Source organism: Stegodyphus dumicola, chromosome 2 (genome assembly GCF_044657685.1).
Source record: "Stegodyphus dumicola isolate Sdum_Otavi_A_Nest chromosome 2, ASM4465768v1".
Lineage (NCBI taxonomy): Eukaryota > Metazoa > Arthropoda > Arachnida > Araneae > Eresidae > Stegodyphus > Stegodyphus dumicola.
In genome coordinates this window covers 174,934,843-174,956,077 of record NC_140769.1, presented here as the reverse complement: position 1 = coordinate 174,956,077, position 21,235 = coordinate 174,934,843, and the positions used below count along the sequence as shown (strand labels likewise).

General features: G+C 34.7%; 1 protein-coding gene across 1 annotated transcript in view; it reads left to right on the top strand.

Moving 5' to 3' along the window:
• The window catches only part of LOC118181540 (pancreatic triacylglycerol lipase-like), a 45,128-nt gene extending 39,603 nt beyond the window's left edge, over positions 1 to 5,525 (top strand). Inside the window, exon 7 of the mRNA XM_035350710.2 lies at positions 4,681 to 5,525. Within this exon, the coding sequence (XP_035206601.1) occupies positions 4,681 to 5,063 (383 nt within the window). The 3' untranslated portion in view covers positions 5,064 to 5,525. The remainder of the gene's footprint in view (positions 1 to 4,680) is intronic.
• The last annotated feature ends 15,710 nt before the right edge of the window (positions 5,526 to 21,235 follow it).

The window sequence follows — 21,235 nt, the reverse complement described above, 5'->3', positions numbered from 1 at the left end:
CACAAAAATGCAAAATTGACATAAATATATCTCATAAATAAGTTATGCCATTATTTTGGATAGCGAATACCTGAGCGCTGTAACACATACTGTTTTAATTAATATTTTATTAATTATGAACTGATGTATCGTTACAAAAGTAAATATAATTCTATAATGATGGTGCGTAAGGCATCATTTATAAAATGAATGATATTTAAAACTGATCTTCGATTCTTTTTATGACTTTGTTGAGTAAGTAATTTTCAAATATTTAAGAAGATTAATATCATTAGTCTTAATAAAATATTACATATATTTTAGATAATCAGGATTCTGATATTGTAAATTCTAACACGTTTTTAATGAAATTGCAATGAATAGAACATCTGAGCTGAGTTTTGAAGTTTTCTGCAAAATGTGTGTAGAGATCCTGTAACAACATCTCTGTCTTAATTCATTTAATGATTGCAACTTGATGGCAGAATGCGGTGTCTAATACATAATTCCTTTTCTGCAACACACTAGGTAACATGTTAGTCAATTTTGAGTTTTTCCGCTTGTCTATAACTGAATTATAAGGAGAGTGGGAAAAAATGGTTGTAAAATGTTTCCAGAATCATTTTTATAATTTTGTTAAGAAAGTCTTGAGCGGAACCTATCTCAAATATTTAGCGATTGCACTAAGATGCAAATGGTGAACTAATCCCGATAAATTGCTCTTAAATTATTGTTTCTCAAATGCTTGCCCTCATCGGTACAATTTTGAAATGAATTCCATAAGGAAATGATGAAACTAACAATCAGAAGTAGGAGCTAAATATGCTACTATAAACCGAGTTCTTAAACGTCTTTACGAGGTTTAGTGCTCAGAGGGTTTCTTACGCCTCTCTCCTACCACCAAACCACATGAGAAGACTTTCGTCTATTTTTAATCTTATAGAGTTCATAGTCTAAAAAGCACTGACAGTCTTCCGCACTGGCACATAGGCAACTCGTAACCTTATTTGCATAAATTAATAACAGTTCTAATTTAGTCAATTTTTGCATAATTACTGCATTGAAGTTATAAGTTTTCAATAAGTTATAATTTTATTAACAAGTTAAATCAAGTTATAATCCTATTACCGTGCTTTTAGAATTTAAAAATTTATAAATTATTGTGTGAAAACTCTTTCGGCATAGCAATTGTATTAAATTATAAACTAAAGACTGCTACACGCTAGCAAATAACAAAAGAACATCACTGAATGCAATAAATCAGAAGAAAGAAAGAAAAATCAACCTTCGAATTATTTTAACGTTAATGTTTATTGATTAACCCTTCCAGGCAATAATATTTAGACCCTTGAAAATGATGTCAGATATCTTATATACGAAATTCCGGATCTCGGTCAATTTTTGTCCAACCGGCGTCAAAATTTCTTTGTATTTTAATTTTACAATGAAGATAAATTTTTCTTAAATGTAAGTACATTGACCAGAACACAGCGTAAATCGTTAGATTTCGTAAATATTGTAAAACTGATTAAGGCAGGAAACATGAGTACTTATGTCATTTAGAATATTTTTCGTAATTGAAAGTATGCGACTACTTCTCATTGGTTGTAAAACTAAAGGCCGGATAAGGACATTTTTGTCGCAGAGTATAATTAACAAGCTCCTGGAAGATTCAGGAAACATATTCTCTAAACCTTAAATGCCTTTCTTAAACGTTCTAGAAAGTTACCAATTCAATGTTGCGAAATATCATGCTTTACATTTCAATGGAGCATTTTAACAATTTAAACACTATTTGAATACAAATGCAATAATCTACAATTCTATATAAAACCGGCACTTATATACAAAACATGTTTCTACAAATTCAATGAAACACAAGTAATACTAAAACCATTAGTCTAAATGCCAAAGTTAAGCAAACATATAAATGATACAATGCAAAAGAACATAACAATATATAGAAAAACAAACGAATTATAGTATGCAAACAAATTATAGTATTTAAATTAATTTTCAACATCGCCACTTCTTTGAACGTGGTGAGATATCTCCAAGACCACCAGTCACTAAGCTTCACTGTCAGATTAAGGTCCAAATACTATATATCATAGTGCAATACTTAAAAAGAAAGAATTCTTTGCATATGTTCCCCTACATCGTTAATTTCTTGATTTACAGCAGGGCTCCTCAGAGTATTTCTATATATCTTGTGAAGATACCTCACCAATGCTTAAGGTTCCTTTTTTGTGTTTATTCTTCTTCAAACTGGCATCGTGTCTGGTCTCTTATCCTGTTGGTCTCTGTATACATCCTTCCAATGGCAAACCGATGAACATCTTCTGAACAAGCTTCCAAATTTTCCAGGTACTCCTCAGATATGAAATTCATATTCGTCGGTCGTCCAAAGAGCATTTCTAATTACTAAAATGCAGAGTTCTCATGAACGGTGTTCCTATAAGCTAACAAAACAATGGCATCGTAGTGGCGTTTGGGACACGAAAAACAGAGATGGTAAAATGTTTTTCTCTTAAATATCTCTACAGCATCGTTAGAGAGTGGATGTAAAGAAGATCTTTGAATCTTTTCAATACTGAAAGCTCTACACAGTCCTTTAAATATGGCAGATGCGAAATACTCTCCTTGCTCAGAGAAAATAATACAGTCCATTCAAGAAACCCTCTTTTATATCAGAACATACACTTCTAGCCACTTACTTCATGAAAAACAAAATGTATGTACTTCGTGACAAACAAGATATATTTGGCTCTCTTACCGTTTCAAGTTATAGCGCGAGAATATTTGGGAGGGGGGGGATTTCTTTCAAATGGTGATTCTACATAGTAGCGCTTTAAATTTCCTTGTGTTCTTGTTTAAGGAAGTGTTTGAGTTCCACATCCATCAAAATTCTGTATACTAATTTTCTTCACCTTCTTTGGCCTTGTTCCGGAAGAAAGGTTCACTAACGTTTCGCAGCGTGTGCTTTACACCAAAATGACCTACAGTAAGACATTTGTGAATTTCTAACGTAACATTAGGAACCCGAAATCTCTGCAAAATGAGTGTCTATTTGAAAGTTTCATCATCGGCATCCCATCTGCGGTAGACAATTCTATCTTGCAGGGAAGATCTCCTAAGCCAATATCGTTTCGTGGTCTGGCAAAAAGTGATATTTTTTACGAGGTGGGTTTTCTATTCATTATATCATTTTTGGTCTCTATTCCGAATGTTCCATTTTGACCTTTATGAGTTCCTCGAAGCTTTAGGCATCCGACAATAATGTCTGTCATCAGACTATAATATCTATCATCAGACTGTGTGTTGATTTGTCTGACCACTAGAACTTCAATCTATATTTTTTGTTGGCTTATTATTTGTGTTTGCATTTTTCTCGAATAAGCCCTATCATAAATGCATTAACAATTCTGAGCGAAATGTATTTTCGATGTTGAGTTTCCGTTTCGTATTTTTGCAACTGCTGTATCCATCTAGTTTTACAGTCTGAGGAAGTTTAGAAAACAAACAAGTTAATGAGGCATAAGATAGTAATGGGAATTCTCTACAACTTTTACAATGTCTAAAGTTTCTCTTCTGAACACATTAAAAAGTTTAAGAAAATTTCCACAGTAAGGGCAGAAAACCGAGAAAGATTCTTAATTGATACACATTTTGAGAGTGATAACGATTAAGAATAGTGATAACCGCGATACGGCGAAGGTAATAATGTGACCAAAATAGACAACCAATCGGGAAAATAATTTCCATTTTCAAAAGGTAAAATTTATATTAGATTTTGAGATTTTTGTAACATTTCTTCTGATGCTTCTCAAGTACCAGTTTAAACTGCCTCTGATTGTAATCGTTTTTGATGATTTACAAAACAGATTTTGTATAACAGCCCTCTTGGTAAACTATCTTCATTGAGGTTTTGTGTTTAACGTTCTTAGTAGTTTAAAGTGGTAACTACTGTTTGTGCTCTATCCTACCAAGAAGATAGAGCACAAACAGTAAAAAATATAAATATAGTAATATACAAAAACTTTTGTGAAAAGTACTAATTGTAAATTGTTTCTTTTGAAAAAATAAATTTTGTCATTCTATTGTGGTTATGTTGTGCATTCAATCCATTAATTCCCAGAAAATTCGTTCTAGAGCTTCGAAAAGTATTTTTTAAACATCCACGGAATTGTCAAATTGACCAGATATCCAGCTCTGTCGTTAACGTGGCGACAAAAATTATCGCCGATGCCTCTCTTTGCTCATATTTTGCATTCTAGTTGATATATTTTAATCATTTACACGTTTTTCCGATTCCAAAATTTAACGTCTTTGCATCTATGCAAGAAATAAGCAATTATATCCAAAACATGTGGCTAAAAACTCGATTGCACGCAAAATAAACCCTAAAACTATTATCCTAAAAGAAAAAATTAAACAAACAAACCAAGAAAAAATAAAACGATACAAAATATCACAAAAAATACACAAAATAACAATCCAATCAGTAAGTAGTATTATGATGTATGTACAACATTTAACAATCCAGAAGTAGTATGAGGTAAGTGGAGAATAGAACTCATAATGTAACTCTGGATAATGAAATTTAGAAAAAAAGCTTTTTTTTTTTTTTTTTTTTTTTTTTTTTTTTTTTTTTTCAAATTTTCAGTCTAATTTAAACTTTTGTATTTTTATTTGTTTTAGAGGAGGATCACAGAAAATTGTCTTGCAGCCATTACAGAGCTTACGAATATTTCATTGCAAGTTTATATAACTACGGCTGCTATTTTGAGTCCACGAGTTGCTACAGCTGGCGAGCATATGATTTTGGTATATGCTTGTCTTGCGCTAACACCATATGCCTGAGGATGGGGTTTTATTCTGAGTTAGATGCATATTCAAAGCAAATCGAAGGATCTTTGAAGCTTTACTTGAAAACTAAGCCTTCATTTCCCTATTGTATTATGAATATTGAAGAGGAGATAGAAAATTCCTTCTCTGCTTCATCTGCAACTATTGCTGAAGTTTACAAAATGACTTCGAGATTAAGCCCAAAAACATATTATACTATAAAACCTGAAAAATAATGAAATGAAACATAATTTTACTAAACATATTGAAAAATAAGAAATATATTTACCTAAATAGGTAGTGATATGAATATAACAAACCACATAATTATAGAGAATCTTTTCAAATACAGTATGTCTTTCAGTACTTTCAGAACTTGAATTCTTCTTTTTGCCATTGCACCAAAGCACATCATTATCAGTGCCATTTAAGTCATTAAAATAGTTTAATAAATTTTAGCAAAAAACGAATCGATGGGAAGTGGGACATGTGTAGAGATAAGGTAATAAATTATTATATTTTAATTTATGTTGCCCCTTACTTTTGTGTTTTAGAAATGTGAATACAAAGTGAAATTTCAATTCGAAGTATAGCGGTTTTTGAAATACAAATATTATGTTAAAGTGTGATTAAAAAACTTCGCTTTGTAAGAATTTAACTTAATACTGTCCATAAATATTGTGCTAAAATAAAATTGTTTAAAGATGCAGTAACCATTTTTACTTCATTCTATTTTCTATGCTGTTTATATATGTGTAAAATATATATATATATATATGTGTGTGTGTGTGTGTGTGTGTGTGGTGAGCCTCACAGTTTGTCGTTATTTCAGTATATAAAGATAATTAAAACAAAGCCTAGGTTTAAAAAAAATAAATCCGTTTTTACAATATTACCGGTGGTTATTTAAAACTTTAAACGTACAAAAATATAATCCACTTCATCTTAAATATTCAACTTGTTACATTTTATAGTAAAGTTTTTTCAAGTAACTTTTTGATGCTGCCACTCTGCAAAGTATAATATTTTTCGTTTATTTACGAATTTTCGATCATATTTCTTTAATCATCTTCAACAAAAAAAAATCATTTAAAATTTAAAAATTGCATGCATCAGTCCAAGAGAAGCATATACATCGCTTTCAGAGACAATGCTGTTGGTTCGAAATATGTCATATTCACCGAAAGAATAAATAAAAACCTGGTGAATGCTGAAATAAAGGGGCAAACTCTGTCTTATTCAAAATCCAAACCAACATGTTTTGCTCTAGCAATATAAAGTTCTTAGCTTATTTACTTCGAATACAGTAATAATTCCATTTTCTATCTAGATTTAGTTCCTTAGATGACTTGACTATTTCTATTCTAACTATAGAAATAACTATACTGTAGTTGACTAAGAGACATTAGGTATTTTTTTGAAACCAGGAGAGATGAAAAGTTAGCAGTGCTTTCACCGGGAATCGAACAACGGACATTTGGAATATGCGATTAGCGTGCAGACCGCCACACCACGAAGGCATGCCAAAAAGGCGGGAGAAATACCTTATATACTTCCCTTTTTACAGGGACTGGAGCTTTTAGGGGACGCAATCGCCAAATTCTTAGTGAGGAGAATTATCATTCACCACCCTTTTAATTCGGTCACCATTGTAGAGATATTAAGTCATTTCTAAGCAGGAAAGATGAGAAATGAGCGATGCTTCCGCCGGGAATCGAACCACGATCCTCTGGAATACGCACCCAGTGTGCAGATCACCACATCACGAAGGCATGCCAAGAAGGCGGGGAAAATACCTTATAACTTTAGTTAAACTTTGAAAAACTACGCTCTAGTTGAAGTCAGTCCCGAAAATTAGGCAATCTGGCACATAAGTTTCGTATTCATGTTCTACATGCGGAAAACCATGGAAAGCGTCATGCAATCACCTATTCACCATCGGAATTGTGCCGAACTACTAATGTTCAATAGTTTTATGCACTCGCCCATGATGACTCTTATACAAGTACAAAAAGACAAACAGAAATATATGCTCCTAGGTTGGACACAACAGAATTCTTAAGGCTAAAAATGTCATTTCTTAATTAATTCGCAGACATCTTTAGGAAAAATCAGAAAAAGCTGGTGAATATTTTTGCCAGCCTTTGCTATTTTCTTGTACATCAGTGTCTGTGGTGGTAGCGACAGCACAAACTGTTTGGAATGCGGAGATGCGGTATCGGCAAGTTTCTACCGTGTACCAATGTGCTGAATCGTAGCTGTATGTATTTCAAGTATCTACTGATAGACATAATGCTGTAAAGAGATCATATTCAACCTTCCCACCTCTTTACCGGTAGTAAAAAAACTATTAACTGTGTTTTTCATGATTAGACATGTATGTGTGTTCATCATTCATCTTTTACGTCTAAAGTGCAATTAAACCCATACATGCTATCCATCGCGCCATCTTAATACATATCTTACATAATCAAACATGAAGAATGCCTTTGAAACAAGAACAGGTTAAACCTTGAAGGGTAAAAAGACCCAATGAAATTTCCGATATATTCTTCTATTTCAAAATTAATGTTTTGTTTTGCTCTAACTCCAACTACATGCTGACTGAATGCACAATCTAAAAACAGCAGATGACTCAGATTATTTTTTCCCTTAACAAAGTAAAACTTTTCTTTTACAAAAAACTTTTTTTATAAATTTTTAATTTAACTTACAAATGTTTGCCAAAGTTTATAAAAATAATAATAATATTGCAAAGGAAAAATTCAAATTTATGATTAATTTCTGTCTGTATAATGTTTAGTAGTTGTAAGATATTTTTATTACATTTTGTAATTAAAATATATTGATAACTAAATATTAAATTTTCAGATTGAGATTTTTTTCAAACAGATTTAATACGTTGAATTAATCATTAAATAACTTTAATTTAAGCTAAAAATAAGCAAATTATGAAAGCTTCCTAAATTCCTAAATTTTGAAGAAAACTTTCAAGGTGGGACAAAACTTCGGAATAAATAATGACAATCCAGATTTTTTCCTCATATTTATTATTTTTGTCCATGCATAGAGCAAATATGTTTATGCGTTAGTAACGAACTTCCTTTATTTCTCACTGAAACTTGAGACTTGATAGTTTTTCAGTTTTGATAAAAATTGTAGCCTTACAAAGAAATTACTAGAAATCACCGATTGTAGTTATTCATTGGTAAATTGGGCTTATTAATTTTCAATTGCAAATTAATGTTGTCCACATATAAATGTATTCCCAAACAAAGTAAATTACAGGAATTTGTAACTGAATGCACTTATTTTCTTTTGTAAGTACGATTAAAAATTACAAAATTATGTATGTTCAAATCTTTGAATAAGCTTTATGTCAGATTTTAAATTCTTCCGTTCGTTTTTAATGGCAACTAGTAGGCAAGCCTGCCAGATAACAAGTCTGCGGCCAAAGCAAAATTTATACTTCTGTGTGCACCTGAAAAGAAAATGCACTAAATCATTTTAATATGAATGAAATCAGTTCATTCTTTTTAAGCAACAACCATTTCATAAATAATTTTTTGTTGCTAAATCTGGGAACGTGTGTATTTAATTATGGCAAAGCACACGAGGGCTATCTGCCTAAGGGGAGGGATGCCTTTCGTGGAGGACTTTCTAAGGGAAACTGGCTCGTATACACGTTACACATGGGGAAAACCACGAAAACGCCCATGCAGCCAGCCCGTTCGCGGGATTCGAACCGCGGACCGAACTACCAGTGTTCAGCGACTTTACCGCTCGGCCGCTGGTGGGCCCTAAATCTGGGAACAAAAACTTTCTTATAATATAAACACATTTTCTTAATATCAATAAAAGAACTAACGTAGCAATAACATATCGTGTAAGTTATCGTAATCTGAAACAACAAAAGTTGCCAACAGCACCTATTTATTTAAAATATTCACATTAACGAAATATTTTCGTGATGCAATGACGTCACATGAAACAAGTTTTTTTTTTTTCAGCGTCAGAATATGACCTTGAATTTTGTCTCCAGTGAGCGAGACTGTTGCCAGTCTGAAATTCAGTACGAGAATTAACGTTTTCAAAGTTTCTAATTAAGATATCGGCTGATTAAAGTCGAACGAAGATAGGAATTTTCGAAATGGCTTCCCATGAGTATTTAGAATACGGGGATACTTATCTCGAAACTCAACTCCCCACCTTTCCGGAGGAGATGATGTCACAAACAAAGAGACATACGCGCAAAGGTTTTAATAGTAAAGATCAGGTTTTCCCAACTTTTGTTTTTTTGCTATGCTCCACCTAATTCTTTCTAAAATTCTTATGCTCCTCCTAGCAAATACATAATTTTTAATATTCGAAAACTGAAATTTTGATGAAAGAAATTTGATTGATAGATTTTAGGAAGAAATCACTAGAAAATTTGGGAGCAAACACAGTAAGTAAACTTTAAAAACATGTAACAGAGAACTGAAATTCAAGTACAAAATAATTTGAATGAACGTTTTTTCTATATTATTTTAAGTATCAGTAATTATTTATTCTTTTAATTTAATGAGATCCTTGCGCCTGATGCTTGAAGCTGTAGAGACATTAGGTATTTTTTGGAAGCATTTAAATTGAAAAGTATGCAACGCCTCCCCGGGAATCGAACCACTGACCTCTCAATTACGCGCTGAGCGTGCAGACCACCACACTACTAGGCATTCCAAGTAGGCGGGAAAAATATCTTATAAAGCGAAGAGATTTTTATGTCAGGTTCCAATTTAGTTAATTTCAGTCTGAAGTCCGCCTGTTTTGTTATATACAGCCGATTTCTATTTTTAGCAGCAAATTATTTATGGAAATTCACATTCAGGTAAATATGATGATGGAAACGGTAACAATAGTTCTCTTGCACATTTTTTTTTCATTTTGATATTTTATTTCGGTTTCCTCACAAAGCTATATCATCGCTCCTTTCATATTAAATGAAGTTAACTCATCATTTTGCATTTCTATGAATTCTTCTTGATACTGCGTATTTAAAATATCAGCCAAATCCACTAGCATTGGCTGCATCATCCAAGTTGGGAAACCAATTTGTTTCAATTCAGAAAACTTTTCTTTAAATCAGCTGATAAAATTTCAGATGATCGACAGTAACATCCATAGGGGTATGATCAACAATAATATGCGTAGCGGTATCAGTTATTTCAGATTTTTGGAATGAAACTTTGCACAATGTTTGCTGTAAATATATGCTTGACCTAATTCAATAAGGCTAATGAAACCAAATATCTTCGCTTTTGCATCGACAAGAGTTTTATTTGCTCCTTGAAGTTGTTTATTTAATATATTTAGTTTTTCAAAGATATCGGCTAAATATCTCACAAATGCTTTACTATCAACCGTTAACAGATTTTTCATTTCTGGTTTGTCGCTTAAAAAATAGCTACGAATATCAGATAGTTCCATAAATCTTTTAAAGCAGTTTTCTTTCGACAGCAATCTTTCGTCAGTATGAAGCATAAGTCTCATATAGTCTTCATGTTGTTCTTAACAAAATAACTTGAAGAGACGTTCACATTTGGAGCTAGCTTTAATATCATTGATACACTTTATAACTAAATTTAGTACTTGATATCGAACAGGCGAAATGTTTTAAACTGCCAGGTTTTCCCTATGAATAACACAATGCACAAGAAGCATTTCTGGATTCTCATCTTTCATCAATTTTAAGCAACCTTAACTCTTCCCCATCATATTAGGAGCACAATCTGCAGCAGACGAAGTTATGTTTTTCGTTGATATATTTTTGACATCTAAGCAATGTTTTAAATTCCTATAAATAACTTTGGAGACAGTAGTGTTTCTAACGATTTACAGAACATTTCTTTGTCAAAATCACCTTTATTAATACTGAAGTACCGCCTCACTTTCTCTCAAAGTTAATTCATTCCATTTGCACCGAAACTTTTCTTGTTTTCTGCTTTTTAACAAGTTGAATTTCAATTTACTAATTTGATCTATTCTTCTACCAACACAGTACTGTTACTTAGCGACATAGTTTAACGTCTTTGTCATCTTTTTTAGAACCGTTTTAAGAAATGCTGATATTGATGAATTCTCCCCTATAGTATGACTTTTCTCAAATATAGCTATGAGCAATGAAATTTGATAGCTAGCCTCAAGAGTACGATTAATAGTTGCGTTATTAGCAGTAAATAAAGTCTTTAATGTTACCCTTTTTTAAAAATTTTTCTTTAAAGTTTGAAAATAGTTCAAATCGTAATTAATATGAGCATTATATTTCGCCTTCAAATGTGCCTCAAGACGAATCATTATTCGTCTTGAGGCTGGTCAGGCATTGTTGAATTAATTCGTTGGTCAGGTATTGTTGGCATAAAAGGCAAAATGTTGACTGTTCATTGAGTACGACGGGTATGAAACCTACATTTAAATATTCCTCCGAATGCTGACGAACTTTTTCTAGCTTGCACGACTCATTTCACTACGCTCTGAAAGAAATATAATATCAATTAAAAACTTCGTCACACCGCTGAATATAAACAGAGCCTGAAAGTAGCTGTTATTGTCGTTCAAATGATTAGTCACATACCTGTTGCCGTTCCTACAGTAAAAAATAAAATGAATTCGTTGGTTGACATACGTAAAAGAAGTCTGGAAAGCGTAATGTGTCAGCTGTTTATATGGATTTTAAAAGCATTTAAATGTCTCTGTCTGCGACGAAAATTCTTTATAAAATACTTAAAATGCACCACAATTTAAAAACTTATTTTACATATACTGTAAGGATCTTAAGTTTTACTAACGTTTATTTTATTTTAAATCTTTACTATCACTTCTTATTTTCTACTTCCGGCCAGAATTATAAGCGTGAAGGAGTTTATGCAAAGTTGTCTGGCGAACGCCAAGTATTTAAGTGTGGCCTTTTTGCCAAGCAGAAGAGAGGAAGCCGTGAGTTCGAAGCAGGCCGCTTACCTTAGAAGTTACGCAGTTGCTACTTTGCCTTCCAGGCCAGAGGTTTTAATCCTCTTGATAAATTAAACGTATTGTAGTGTTCACAGTCTCTGTGCTACATACGCTTTCTGTTATTATAAGGCCAATCTTATTCTAAAGTTAAATTAGAGTTTAGTTTTATTTTGATATCTTTTAAGTTAGACCCCGAGTGGAGGGTCATTGTATTCCGAAGTACGGAAGTCATTGTATATAAAGAAAAAAATAAAGGGTTTTGTATACCCTTCGTCTGTATCCTGTCCACTTACTACAATTAGTGAACATAGCTTTAGTAAGCTCTCTGTTCTAGTCAGGTCATTGTATGTTTCCGAAGAAAGTTAGAAGAAACATTGAACCTGATAATACATAGTTTAAATTATTCTTAATTTTTGGTAATAAAAAATTAAATTAAAAAAACTTTCAACTTCTTAAAAGAAATTTGAACATCTCTTGGCTGGACGAGTCCATTTTCAAATTACCCCCTTGTGGGGTGAGGGCATTTTTTGGAAAACACTGGTATATGTGATAGTAATGTAAACTTGGACTTCAGTTTGTAAAATCATTTGGAATTTTTCGTCAGGAAACTGAAGTAATCCCCAATACCCTTGCAGAGATGAATGAGGAGACTTGTTTTTACCAGTCTTTTTAACTGATATTGTCCGGCACCATCAGTAATTGGATTTTTTCTCTTTTCTTTCTATTACAATAATAACATTTTAGCATTATTCATATTGAAATACTTAATTGAAATGTAAAAATTTTAAACATATCTACACATGTATTAAAAAAGCTAAAATTAAAATAAAATGTAAGAAGATTAAAAATAAATTCATTAAGTGCAGGTTTAATGGAGTCCTTAAAATTCCATCAAACATACATAAAATGGAACATTATACCAAACAAATGTGTATTTTAATATAAAATTTTCATACATGATGCTCATAAAAGAACGTTACTAGGTATGGTTCTAAAAGAAGAGGTAAATAGTACATTATACTATTATTACATCCATATTTTAAGCTTGTAGACAAATATCGTTCCCCAAAGCAGAGAGTGCATTCATAATTTTACGAATTTTAAGGGTTAGATATCTCAAGAGGGTCCTTGACACATAGCCGACAACCATTTAGTCGACAGGACATTTAGCCGACACGGACACTTAGCCGACAGGTCATTTATCCGACATGGACGCTTAGCCGACAAGACATTTAGCCGACACGAACACTTAGCCGACAGGACATTTAGCTGACACGGACACTTACCCGACAGGTCATTTAGCCGACAAGACATTTTGCCGACACGGACACTTAGCTGACAGGATATTTAGCCGACACGGACAATTAGCCTACAGGACATTTGGCGGACACAGAGAGTTACTCCTCAGGACATTTAGCTACGGGACACTTAACTGTCAAGACATTTAGTCAACAAGACACTAAGCCGACAGTGAAGTTCAGCTGACACTTAACCAATAATTATTTAAACTGCTATGAATTACAAAATTTCTCGACTTATGCATAAGTTCAATATTTAAGTTATTTTTCACCTATCACTAAAATTCATTTTTCGATTCTTGAAGATCTCATATTGTGCTTGTAATTTTATTGTGTTAATTTAGCATTGTTTGATATGTATCGTGCTATTTGGTGTATATAACTGAAAAAGCGCTGAAATTTCTCGTCAGGGAATATGAATTAATTTTCGAAAGGAAAAAAGAATTTCGGCTCTATGTCCTGTCAAGTAACTGTCCTTGTCGGCTAAGTGCGAGTGTCGGCGAAATGTCTTATCGGCTAAATGTCCTGTTGGCTAAGTGTCCGTGTCGGCTAAATGTCCATGTCGGCTAAGTGTCTCTTTCGGCTAAGTGTCTCTGTCGGCTAAATGTCTTGTCGGCTAACTGTATCGGTTAAGTGTCCCGTCGGCTAAGTGTCCGCGACCGATCTCAAGATATCTTTATTTAATAAAGAAATGGAATAATATTAAGTATGGTTGTCCATCTGAACATCCATTGTATTACATAGGTTCTATAAGATCCTTCAGCAGAGTTCGAAAAGATACTGCCATTTGGTGGCATTTGGATTTTTTGTTATCATGATAGTATTATAGGTACCCAACGTGTCAATTTCGTCTGTTTAATACCATACTTCTATATAATTTCTTCTTCCTCGTCCGCATAATGTTAGTAAAGAAATCTAGCCATACAGCTAGTGTTTTCATCTCGAAGTTGAATTAGTCATACCGTTTCTAAATATCTATATCTCGATATCAGCCATTCTATATATATAGATACTCGTAAAAGTATCAAGACATCGGCGATATACCATGGATTAACTGGTAATGCTTTCCTAAGCTAACTAGCCTAAAAGATTAAATAAAAATAAACTGCAAGCTTTATAAGAGTTTTCAAAGACAGGTAGAGAAGATGAGCAATTGAATTTTTCCAAACGATTTGGAGTTTATATATTACAGCTCATCGTGCAATCCTATCGTACACACTACATCAATAAGTTATTAAAAATTGATTTAGGACATAAAGAGATTAGGATATATAGGGTGATTCGTTTAGAACTGACCCATTTCATTGGACTGAGGTTTATTGCAATGTATCCGATTTTAATGCAGTTTGCGGGAAAAGATTCAGGAAGAAGGAAAATTTAGTGGTCTGCCCCGTTGTTTGATCTGAAAATTGGAATGAAATAAGAAATACTGTGTAAGGATCTTAAGTTTTACTAACGTTTATTTTATTTTAAATCTTTACTATCACTTCTTATTTTCTACTTCCGGCCAGAATTAAAAGCGTTAACTTATTTATGCAAAATTTGTCTGGCGAACGCCAAGTACTTAAGTTGTGGCTTTTTGCCAAGCGAGAGAGGGGAAGGAGTTAGTCGAAGCAGGCCGCTTACCTTAGAAGTTTTACTCAGTTGCTGGTTGCCTTCCAGGCCAGAGGTTTAATCCTCTTGATAATTTTAAACGTATTGTAGTGTTAACAGTTCTCTGTACTACATACGGCTTCCTGTTAATATAAGTCCAATCTTCCACGTTTATTATTTCAAAGTTAAGTTAGAGTTTAGTTATATTTTTATATTCTTACGTTTAGACCACAAGTAGTGGGTCTTTGTATTACGAAGTACGGAAATTATTGTAAAGAGAGAAAAACAAAGGGTTTTGTATACCCTTCTTGTGTATCCTGTCTACTTCCCACAGTTATTGAACATAGCTTTAGTAAGCTCTCTGTTCCGAGTCAGGTCCTTGCATGTTCCCAAAGAAAGTAAGACGGAACATTGAACCGGATAGTGGCGCCCAACGAAAAAGAATAACCATGGCCGAGTTTCAAGAAGAACCTGTCCTGCCGGCAGAAGCGGCTCAGAATCCAGAAATGCCAGCTGCCGCCCTGGAAGGATTTGGTTACATTGTCCAGACCATGCGCGCTTTGATGAAACCAGAAGCAACTTTTACTTGAAACTCACCGGTAACCAATTTTTTGGAAAAATTGGATGACCACTTCATGCTCTACCCCGTGCACGAGTTTCAAAAAGTTACCTTAGCTACCAGCGCTTTGAGGGGCCAAGCCCTTAACTGGTTCAAATGTATAGGCAGAAGTCTCTTGGGTCAAGCAGGAAGTCGCACCTATACTTACGAAAATTTCAAGACTGCCCAAGTAAAAGCCTTCCCTGTCGTAAGGGGTCGTCCGAAATTAGAAACGGAACTTTTCAGCATATATCAACAAAGAATCGAAAATCTCTCAAGCTTTATTTTAAGAAAAATTCACGTCTTCAAACTCTTGTATGGAAACCGTCCGGATCCTGAGATAATTCAAGTGATTTTGCCGAGGTTACTTCCCCAAGTGCAAGACTTTATTGAATTAAGAAATCCGACTACACTGGAAAAGTTATTTGACCTAGCAATCCAGTTTGAAAGTAGAAGAACGGAGTACATTGAAAGAAAACGCCAATATCAACAGCGAAACCAATTTGGTGCGCCAAGACTACAGCAAACTCAAGCACACGGCTACGGAAGCAAAGCGAATCAGTGGGCAAGGAAACCCGAGCATTCAAAAACAGCCGGCGAACGTCGACAGTTCAATAGCAATCCAGGAAAAAAGTCTCAAGGCCAGTGGAAAAAGAAGGAAAGCACGAAAATGAAAAATAATTTAAACTAAAACGGATTTCTGCTGACGGGAGGGTGCGGAAATCCGAAGGCCACGAAAACCCCTCTTCCTTCAAGTTAAATACAGTAATGGTGAAAAATTTGACTCTTCCGAAGATTGAAGTGTTGGTGAATAATATCCCAGCCACCGCACTCCTGGATACAGGCGCGCAGTGTTCCTGTGTGGCAGAAGATTTTTTTAGGAAGTATTTTCGTAAATATCGTATATATAATTCGGATAATACGACAGCGTTAGCTGCGCAAGGAGAAAGATGTAAGTGTATAGGTAAATTACCGCTGTATGTCCGTATCAAGGACGAACAAGTAAAGGTTATGTTTTTCATAGTAAAGAATCTACAAGCACATATTATCTTAGGAATAGATTTTCTTTCAGAGACACAAGCAACGCTAGATTTTAATGAAGCGTCCCTTAAGCTGACAATGAAACCAGTTCGAGAAGAAAAGGCTGAACCGCCGATGTTAAACCTTGACCACCTGCCCAATGAAGAGCAACGAAGAATCCGACAAGTGGTAAGTGAATTTGCTTCGTTATTTAGTGATATTCCAGGATTTACTCAGGTTACTAACCATAGTATTGACACCGGAGATTCAATGCCAGTTCGCCACAAAGCATACCGGTATGATAAGAATAAGGAAAAATTATAGAATGGCATATCACCGATATGCTACGTAAAAAGATCATAACGCCCATCTCAAGTAGTTATGTTAGCCCGGTGGTTTTATGTAAGAAAAATAATGACTATCCATTGACACATCCAAAAAGGTGGAGATTCGCAATTGACTACCGTAAATTAAACTCCATAACTAAATATCCGGTATATCCGTTACCTATTATTGAAGAAATTCTAAGGAACATAACATCCACCAAATATATGACGACTTTAGACTTAACGACTGGTTATTTTCAAATAGGGGTTAGGCCTGAGGACGTGCCTAAGACTGATTTTATAACCAAGTCTGGCACTTAGGCATTCCTGCGTATGCCGTTTGGCCTTTCAGGGGCACCGGCAACATTTCAGCGATGTATGGACATTGTGTTAAGGCCTGTTCTTGGAAAGTCCACATTTATCTATTTAGACGATATCATTATTACTAGTGATAATCTCGACCAACATGTACAGGATTTAAGACAGGTGTTTTCTTCATTAAATGAGGCCTGTCTAAAAGTTAATGTCGAAAAGTGCAAATTTGCAGCCCCTGAATTAAAATATTTAGGTTACAAAATATCTCAGAACGGAATCGAGACAGAGGAATCAAAAATAATCGCTGTACAAAAGTATCCGACTCCAAACACGGCAAAGAAGCTCTCTTCTTTTCTAGGACTTTGTTCATATTATAGGTCCTTTATAAAAGATTTTGCGGCTATCGCTGAGCCATTGTTAAAATTAAAAAGGAAAAAGGCAAGATTCTCGTAGACGGCCGAAGCCAATAGTGCTTTCGAAAAATTAAAACAAGCATTAACGCAAGCCCCTGTGTTGAAATTTCCTGAAAAGGATGAGAATTTAGAAATTTCAGCGGATGCTTCGGATTAGGCGGTAGGAGCGGTACTTTCGCAAAATCAGCAGCCCGTGGCATTTTTTAGCCGAACTTTAAATCAAACACAAAGAAACTATTCCGCGACCGAGAGAGAGAGGCACTTGCAGTTCTGTTAGCAGTGCAAAAGTTCCGAGTCTATTTTGGAAAGGCGCCGATAACAGTATACTCTGATCATGCGGCGGTAACTAGATTGTACTCAGGGGAAAATTTATCCCCAAGGTTAATAAGATGGGCACTCAAGCTGCAAGAATATAATCTGGTAATCAAGCATACCCCTGGAAAGGAAAATATCGTAGCAGATGCCCTATCAAGGATTAAAATAGACGAACAAGGCAATACCGTAAAGATGGCAATGCTTACAGCATGTACAATAAATTCCCGAGAAGCTGTAATAACCGAACTGGGTAAGGATCCTGAGTTTGGAAGCATTTATGAGTATTTGAAGGATCCTGAAAATTTAGCCACCAAGATATTGTGGCGATAAGAAATAGGGCGGCCCATTACGAACTAATAGATGGTTATTTATTTATACAAAAACTACGAATTCCAACAACGAATTTCGACCTGTTATCCCAGCTAGTCTTAGATTAAATATCCTGCAGGAGCTCCATGACAGCCCTTTAGCTTCTCATGCTGGTATTCGAAAAACTATCCAACGCGTACGCGAGGCAGTCTATTTTCCTGAACTGCAAAAGTTAACAAGGGCGTATGTCCAGTCCTGCCCAACATGTCAAGCAGTTAATTATATTAATTTCCGCCCGGCCGGGTTTCTAAATAGTATTAAATCCGAATTTCCAAATGAAATAATTGGCATCGATTTATTGGGCCCTTTCCCAAAAAGTCAGTTAAATAAAAGTCGCTATCTCCTTGTTATGGTTGATCATTTTAGTAAGTGGACCGAAATTGTTCCCTTAAAACGAGCCTCCACGAAATTAGTCACTGATTCTATTTTAAATAAATATATTTTAAAATACGGGGCGCCCCTAAAAGTTATATCGGATAATGGTCCTCAATTTGTAAGTAATGTATTTGAAGACATGTTCCAAAAACTGGGCATACGTCATTTAAAAATGGTCCCGTATCGGCCGCAATCAAATATAGCGGAACGGGTCAATAGAAATATAGTGAAAATTATCCGTAGTTATGCTAAAAATTTTCATAAAAGCTGGGATAACTATGTCAATGAATTTGCTTTCGCCCTTAGGACCGCAAAACATGATACAACGGGCAAAACTCCTGCTGAGTTATTTTTAGGCAGAAAGATTATAACGCTATTAGATAAATTATTTTATGTGCAACAAAGAGCCCCAGAATTTAAAATGGGTGATATAGAAAAACTAATTAAAGAAGCAAAAAAGAATACTGAAGTAGCACAGAGAAAACAAAAGCTGTATTATAACTTGAAACGACGGGGAGTAACTTATAAAGTAGGGGATGAAGTGTTAAAAATTAAGCATTCACTTTCTTCAGCACCAGAAGATAAAACTGCCAAATTTTTTCCACGATTTGAAGGACCATATGTCATAGAAAAAATAACTCACGCTGTAGTATTGTTAAAAGCCAGGAATGGTGAAACCTTCTCCGCAAACATTGATCAAATCAAACCCTACTATGATCGTAATAAAATGCAAATATTTACAGATCTTTTGCAGGATCCGGCACGGCAGGCACGGCAGACACGGCAGGCACAAGCTCCAGAGGTGGAACAACGACAAGTACAAAGGCAAGCCATTAAGAGGCAGGAACAAGTGAAAAGAAAGTTTCCCCGCGGGAAAAGTGAAGGTAACAAGAAAAAGAAGCCGTTCCACCGTCCAGAAAAGAGAGCTTACGAACACCCCCAGAATGAAGAAGGGAGAAGGATGACGTATGCAAAGAGAGCCAGGAGAAATGACGGCAACTATAACCCGGCTCTAAAACGGAAGATCTACTCATCCGACAGGACTCTCCGCAGCAAATGTCGCCGAACTGCGGAAGGGCCACCAGCGGCGGAGGAAAAGTTACAAGGAAAATTTGAACGGCCAGCAACGAGGTCCAAGCAGGAACGTGAAAGAAGTTTCCCGGTTCCGCCAAGACCAGCTGCCATCAAACGGCCAAGACCACAGGCAGAGGCGAAAAAGAAGGTATTCAAGGGTGACCGAACTGGAGAAAAAAGAAAGCTTCTAGAGGAAGGCTCTGAAGGGCGAGCCCGCACACGAAGGAGGATAAATCAAACGAGAATCTACGCTACCTTCCAGGACTGGGCTCAGAAAAGAATGTCCGAATATCACAAAGATAAGTAAAATTTTATGTTATTTTGCAAACTTAAGTTAATCTTTCATTCTTACTGCAAGTGGCAGATTTCAAGAAGTTTTACCTCATGCGAGGTCTACCTTTATCGCCAAAAGGGCGAGAAATGAATTGTTACCTATTTTGGTATTATGTTTTTCAATTACTCGTGAGTAAAACTAAAATTAATATATAACAGGAATGTGTAAATACTTGAATATTGTAAAAGTTATTGTATAAAATTTTATTTAAAAGATTCTGGCAAGAAAGAAGTTTTAGTCTGAAAGACTTTTTGAAATGTATTATTTCAATGTAGAATATAATAATTGCTTTGAAAAGAATAGAAGTTAACAATGTACTACTAATGTATGTTTTCAAATGCGTAAAATTAACGGCATGTTAATATGTTCTTATATACAATGTGAACTGTTATTTTAAATGTTAAGAAATACCGTGATATGGTAAAAGTGAAAGTAATGTTAAATTTTTTTTTATTCGTGTGACTGTAAAAAGACCAAATCATGGTGAATATGTGTTAAAGGTTGAATGAATGTAGTTAGGCTCTCTGACGCTACACTTCAGAGTTAGCCACTTTCAGAATAGTACCTAAGGGTTTGGAGTTGACGTTAGGGTGTGTTACGAGATCTTGGTATGTTGAATTTTAACACGTTAGTGTTTTGATTGTAGGAGGAAGTGTTGAACACGTATACATAAACACATTCGTGTTTGGTGTTCTTTTACAACACATGTCAGAGAGCAGGGGGAGAGATAATTAAAATAGTCATGAATGAAATAAGAATGTTAAGAGAAATATAGATATGCATGTTACTTGCCATTTCATTGTGTAACATTTCATTAAACTAGTTTTCCTTCCAGATCTCTGGAAGGAACCAGATTTGAATAAAAAGCTCCTGTTTAGATGCAGTACAAATGAAAAAATTGCGTGTCCTTGGAGCTGCTATTGTAAAAACAAATTTCTTTTTTTTTAAAATTTCTAGTTTTTAGTGAGAAATGTTTGTAAAAGATTGGCCTCGCGTTAGATTCTAGAGCTAAAAGTTTTCAACAAGGTCGTTTTAGACCTCAGTTTCAAACTAATTAAATCTGGCGGGAGGTATGTAAGGATCTTAAGTTTTACTAACGTTTATTTTATTTTAAATCTTTACTATCACTTCTAATTTTCTACTTCCGGCCAGAATTAAAAGCGTTAACTTATTTATGCAAAATTTGTCTGGCGAACGCCAAGTACTTAAGTTGTGGCTTTCTGCCAAGCGAGAGAGAGGAAGGAGTTAGTCGAAGCAGGCCGCTTACCTTAGAAGTTTTACTCAGTTGCTGGTTGCCTTCCAGGCCAGAGGTTTAATCCTCTTGATAATTTTAAACGTATTGTAGTGTTAACAGTTCTCTGTACTACATACGGCTTCCTGTTAATATAAGGCCA